The sequence below is a fragment of the Cynara cardunculus genome (assembly GCF_001531365.2).
Source record: "Cynara cardunculus var. scolymus isolate 2C chromosome LG 4, CcrdV1, whole genome shotgun sequence".
Classification (NCBI taxonomy): domain Eukaryota; kingdom Viridiplantae; phylum Streptophyta; class Magnoliopsida; order Asterales; family Asteraceae; genus Cynara; species Cynara cardunculus.
Genome location: NC_037531.1, coordinates 15880685 through 15887168, shown reverse-complemented (window position 1 = coordinate 15887168; position 6484 = coordinate 15880685). Strand labels below are relative to the sequence as shown.

General features: G+C 31.5%; 1 protein-coding gene across 2 annotated transcripts; it reads left to right on the top strand.

Moving 5' to 3' along the window:
- The first annotated feature begins 642 nt into the window (after nucleotides 1-642).
- Nucleotides 643-5455, top strand: LOC112511299 (spliceosome-associated protein 49-like). 2 transcript variants are annotated; one of them, XM_025116871.1, is made up of 4 exons: nucleotides 643-758; nucleotides 2341-2552; nucleotides 3104-3227; nucleotides 5192-5455. In XM_025116871.1, exons 1-4 carry the CDS (start codon nucleotides 725-727, stop codon nucleotides 5230-5232), a joined length of 411 nt encoding a protein of 136 aa, XP_024972639.1. In that variant the 5' UTR covers nucleotides 643-724; the 3' UTR covers nucleotides 5233-5455. The 2 variants fall into 2 exon arrangements, with proteins under 2 accessions (XP_024972639.1, XP_024972638.1); XM_025116870.1 differs by having other exon boundaries at nucleotides 5183-5455.
- Nucleotides 5456-6484: the final 1029 nt, after the last annotated feature.

Sequence of the window (6484 nt, the reverse complement as noted above, 5' to 3'; positions counted from 1 at the left end):
TTATGCACAATCTACTTGCAATCTTGAATTTTAAGTGATATGCATTATTAAACAGTAATTTACGCATAAAAAATGATTTTTAAGAGCTTTTGTCAAATGATTTATAATATAGTATAGATAAAATAAAAATTTGAAGATATCATAAAAATTTGAATTTTTTTATCAATGTTAATATCAAATTAACTATTTAAAAGTTCTCATTTTTATGTAATTTTTTTAATTTATTTTTTATTATAGTTTAATTTAAGTTTAATAACGAAATAATTTTTTTTGGTATAATAATATAACATTTTATAAAGATTATAATTAAGTATTTTATTAGAACTTAATGATTATACTAATTATATTTTAGATTTTTTACATTTAAAATGAGATGTTTATCATGTATTTGATTATGTTTATCTGTAGTTAGTTACACGAATTTAGATATGGAGCTTTAATAAGTTATACTTATGCACAATCTACTTGCAATCTTAAATTTTAAGTAATATATATTAATAAACAATATTTTATATATAAAAAATGATTTTTAAAATTTTTTATTAAATACTTTATAATATAGTATAGATAATAGATTGTCAGAAATAAGTTTGTTTTTAAAGATATTGATCGTAACCGGGGAGAGAGGTTTTACGATATTCTCTACCTTCTCCGCCACGCCAACAGCCACCTTGCCATCTCCGTTTCTCTCTTCGCCGGAAATAGGCTTTTCTCGTCGTCGATCATGTCCTCCGACCCTAGCTGCACTGTTTATATTGGTAACTTTTCGACTACCTTAGACAGTTAATTCCTTTTCATCATTAATCGAGTAATTTGAATGCATCTTATTCTGGTTTGTAAATATCAGCATCAGCGATTGAGATTATTAGGTCTAGCAGGTTGTTTCGTTGTTTTCTTCTTCTTTTTGCTGCAATTGCTTATTGATCTTTAGACTGGAGTTAGGTATATGATTAACTCGAAATTTACGTTCATTGCTTAATTCATTGAGGTTTGATTGTATTCTATTATTTATTGAATCAGGGAAAAATTTATAGTTAGACGAGCCTGGCAACTTCCTTTTTTTCGTTGAATTAATGTATACTGCATTCTCTATTCATAGAATTTCAGTTTTTATCTTCTTTTGGAGTGTGCAAAATTTCGAATTGGACACATGGCTTATAATAGTGTCAACTGTCAAGTGTAAACATTAGAACTTGTGTTTAAACTTATGTGTATATTATCTTCAGTTACTCAAATGAGTTGATGGGTTTAATCCGTAGGACACCCAGATTCTCGAGTATTTGAAATGTGTATTATACTAACGTGGATTACACTAAACTGGGGGAGGAATGTTGGTGATTTTAGTGTCACCAAGCCATTTAGTATGATTGGGATTAATGTGAAACAAGCCGAAATTAGACTTAGCTATAATTCAAGTCCGGAGGTATGGAGTGCACGCTCGGATAAGTTAAGTTGATCTCGGATACGCGGGGGTCCGGGGGAAACGCCCCTGGTGGGGTTCCAAGGTCCAAGGGGCATCGCCCCTGGTGGGGTCCAAGGGGCAGAGTAAAATGATGAAGTTTGCTGTACAAGTTTCATCAAAACCCAAATGCGTTAGCTGTTCGGACAATTGTTGCATATCTTCAACAACAGCTGACTAGAATTGATGAAGTTTGCTGCTTGACTTGGCTTAAGTAAAATGCAAACACATTACATCTTAGGGGAATCATCAACCAACAGTCCATTTTGAGGTAGAAACCTAATTTTTGTTGTAATCATCGTTACCAGCATCTTGAGATGAGACCCAAATAGTTTTTAAGTGATGATGACCAAGATGTTTGATCTAGTGTATTTGTACATAATGCTCATCATGGCTACCTTCTTGTTTCTTACTGGGCTGACAGATGCATTTCTATCTTATTTTCTCGTTCTCTTGTTTATAGTTACTCTCCAGTAGTGGCATTAGCAAGAAGTTTCAAGTAAAATATTCATTTTGTTTTTCAAATAAAATCAATAAGTTTGTGGGTATTGCAATTTGCATCTCTCAGATGATATACATTAGTTTGAATGACCAAATTGTAGCATATGCTAGTAAATTTACTAGAAGATCAGATCTATTCGGCTCTACTTTATTTTATGTATGCTTCATTCTTGAATGAATACTTGCTTTCTTCCTGAATTCTTGTTATATGACATTAATAGACTCTGATTCTCTGCTGTAATCAATATTCCACTCTGGAATTTAGCGACTGTTCCCTTCATTTTTGTACTTTTGGTCAAAATGATGTTTGTTATTCAGTTGGCACCTTCTTATTCTGCTATTCATGTGACAGTAGCTGATCTTTTTATCTTTTTATACAGGTAATTTGGATGAGCGGGTAAGCGATAGAGTTTTATATGATATTCTTATTCAAGCAGGCCGGGTGGTTGATTTGCACATTCCTCGAGATAAGGAAACTGATAGATCAAAAGGTTTTGCGTTTGCAGAATATGAAACAGAGGAGATTGCAGATTATGCTGTGAGGCTTTTTACTGGCCTCGTGACCCTTTACAACCGAACATTGAGATTTGGAGTAATATAACTTCCGTCCTTGAGCTCAATGATTTTAATACAGTTTTTGTGTCTCACATTCATATGTTGAATGCAATCTTTAGAAAGTTGGAACTGATTGATTCAGTTCCATTCAATACTTATAGTGATGCTGCTAATGATGTGGGGGTTTATCTTCTAAAAGTATTAGATGAAACTGAATATATTTTTAACATGGTCTTACTGTTAAATCATCGGTTGATTAGTTTCTGCCAATAAGTATTCTATGTTGTTTTATTTCAACTTTGTACAGAGCTACTCCCTCCGTCCCAAAACTATGTCCACAATGGAAAAGACATACAGTTTTAGAAATTTGTAATTATTACATTTACCTGAATGACAATTGTACCCTTAATGGTAGAGGGAGTAATTAACTCTCCATCTCATAATTAAGGGTAAAATTGGAAAGTAGAGACTTATTTTGGGACAAATGGGGCCACTTAGTTTTTGGAAGGAGGAAGTAGTTTGTAGTGCCTGTTATATACTCATAATTTACTCTGTAATTTGAATATGATGATATATGAACTTGTACAGGTCTCTGGACAAGACAAGGCCACTCCAAACTTGCAAGCACCATCCATGTTCACATCTAATTATCCTTTTAAATCAAGGCTCCATGAAGATGTTGCTATGAGCCCTTTGCCACGACATGCACAAGGTTAAGTATCTTATCCCTTGAGTTCTTTCTACTTTGTTTATAGTACTTTCTCATTTGGAGCTCATCCATCCGACTAATTTTCTTTGATCATTTTTCCCTGATGTCCTAATTTACCGTTCATGACAACCTTACTGTTTATCCAATTGTGCAGCGCAATACTCTAACGTAAATAGACCACAATGGACCACATTGTTCATGACCATCCGAGAGGTTTTGGGACTACCCACTCTAGGTCAAGCTGATATGGTATTAAATACTCCATCCGTCCCAATATAAATGTCCACAATTGAAAAGGCATACCGCATTTTAGAAATATGTAATTATCACATTTTCTAATTAACTAATGACAATTTTACCCTTAACAATAGAGGGAGTAATGAATTTAGGATAGGACTGGAAAGTAGGTACTTACTTTTGAACGTGAACATAAGAGGTAGTAAATTAGCAAGAATTCCCATCTTATTGTTGTTGTCAGCAAGAGTATAGAATATGGATGTCTTAATGACCAAAACCCATCTATTTAGTGTGTGTATTAGTATTACTAGTGTAGCTTTCATGTTAGCTTAATGCACTGTACCTGATGGCTGTTATGTGTGCCATTGACCTTCACTTATTTAGTATCTTTTTTGGGTAAATTGTTAACTTAAGCCTAATACTCATCATTTCTAGGCTGCTTTTAGTTATCATTATTTATTGCTAAGTTTACCAACACAAATTGGTTAAGCACTAAAAGTGCGGTCTGGGTTAGTACTTGAATGAGTAAGAGTCCCTCCCTTAGCTTACCATATTAGTATCATGGAGCAATAAGAGGGACTTGGTAAACGACGTCATCTTTGACTGGGTAAGCACCTCTTACCCGATAAAAGGCGGTAAGTAAGTAGTAAAGAGCCATTAACCCATCTCTTTATGCATAGATTTTAAGGGGAGGATGGTTGTGAGGTATTTCTGTCTTAAGGGACTGTTTGACAATTGCTGAATGGTTTGGTGCAGAATGATTAAGTGGTCAGAATGATTAAGAAACTCTCATGATATAGTGCAAAATGAAATATAATTGTTTGGTAATTGTGTACAATGAAATTAGAGCTCTTAATGGTTAAGGGAGATTCAAAATACAAAATCATTCAGAGGGTTTTAGAATCATTAAGAGGCAGATTTTTTTTTGCCAAACAAGATCCACCTCTTAACGATTCAGAGGTTGCCTCTTAATGGAACTATTAAGATGTAAACAATATTTATCATTAAGCACTGAGGCTCCAATGAACCATGTTTCCCAATAAGCTATGCTATTGCTCATTTTGTATTTTATTATCATCATCTTGATTCTCTGTAGTTTTTATTCTATTATTACATATGACGATAAGTAGATGTGTGTTGTTACCCGGTGGATAAGGATGTGAGCATCCTTAGAATAAGTGGGAGGTCGGGGGTTCGACTTTTAGCAGTGATGGGCGGATGCAGGTTCAAGGGGTAGGGGGCACACACGCCCCCGACAAAACTCCAAAAAGAATATAAATTATTTCCATCACATTTATCCCAATTATTTCCCTTTGCTGCCCCAACCTTTTTTCATTGCTGTCCCCAACCTTCTTCCCACGACTCAGTCGTTGCTCCTTGCGACCCATTGCGGGACTGATTACGGAAGGACCGATTGTCATAAGACCGACCGATTAAGGGGCATATAGATAATTAATGTCTTCTATTTTGAGCTTTAGTTTCGTCTTAGAATGTTTTGATTTTCATCATATGATGGTTATATTATATTTGTCTATCCACCATCGATTAAAATTTCTCCCGATCAACTTATCTTCGTTAGTCATCTTATTTAAAAAAATAGCAAATAAAATAAACGTATATTGGTTTCATTCGTTTTTTTCACAATACGAGATCAAACAAACAACCAGTAGAAGATTTGTTTTTCAATGTCTGGCATTGACATAGAGGTTGATGTTTCAAAGTGGATGAAGGTTCGGGATTAAAGACAGATGAAGAAAAGATGTCAGTGTAGATCTTCTGTATCTTCAAAAGCTGCGTACACGATCTTTTGGTCACCATCCATGATGAATAAATACAATAAGGAAGTATAAATCTCTTCCACGGTGCCTCTATTCGGGACTAAAATTACAGTATGATTTGCTGATAAAAGCATAAGCTGGTCTCAAGATCTTCGTTTTTTTCGTTAAACTTTTAACTTACTGGTTTCATAAGTTAGAGGTTTTTATAAAGACGGGTGATCTATTTTTTTTTTTTTTGGAATAAAAGATAAATATATGTATTTCTCACTCCTCAAAAAACCCTAATTCAAAATGAAATACAAATCAAAAGTTTCATAAATATTTACATTATCCAACATTTTGCTAGTTACATTTAACTATATTTATAATCTATACTATATTATAATAAAAACTCTTAAAATTCATTTTTTATGTATGAAGTACTGTTTATTGATGTATATTATTTAAAATTTAAGATTATAAGTAAACTGTGTAAATACAACTTATTAAAGTTTCATGTTTGAATTCGTGTAACTAAATGCAGATAAACATAACAAATAAAGAATAATATCTTATTTTAAATATAAAAGATCTAAAATATACTTAGAATAATCATTTAGTTATTACAAAAAGCTTAATTATTATCTTTATAAAAATTATATTATTAAACTAAAAATAAAAAATGAATTAAAGAAATACACAAAAAAAAAATTAAATAGTTAGTTTAATACTAATATAATTTTTTTTTTCACTTTTTTATGATATATCTTCAGAACATTATCGTTTTCTTAAAATCATATAAAATCGTATTATAACATTGACTGAGACAAAAAAAAAGATAAACGGAATATTAAAATCGAGATGTATCCTGCTGCATTGTGCGAGTATCTTATGTTATAAAAAGTTATTATAAAAATATTTGTCAAAAACTTTTTTTTAACAAATTATTAAGTTGTTTATTAATGTAAATATCTTAGGTTATAAAAAGTTATTATAATACACATACAACCTCTAAAAATTAACAAATTTCATAAGTCTTTTAAAATCTTGATTAAATACAATTAAATTTTAACTTAAAAAAATTAAATAAAAAAACAAGTATTTTATTATCCTTAATTTGATATTTATTTTAATATATGTTTTTTGTTACTATTTTAACATGGTTTAAAGTTTTAATCACGAATATATTCTATCCAATTGTATTTTAACATTTATTTCATGTTCTTAATTTTTTTTAAATTCAAATTTACAACTTTTACTATATAT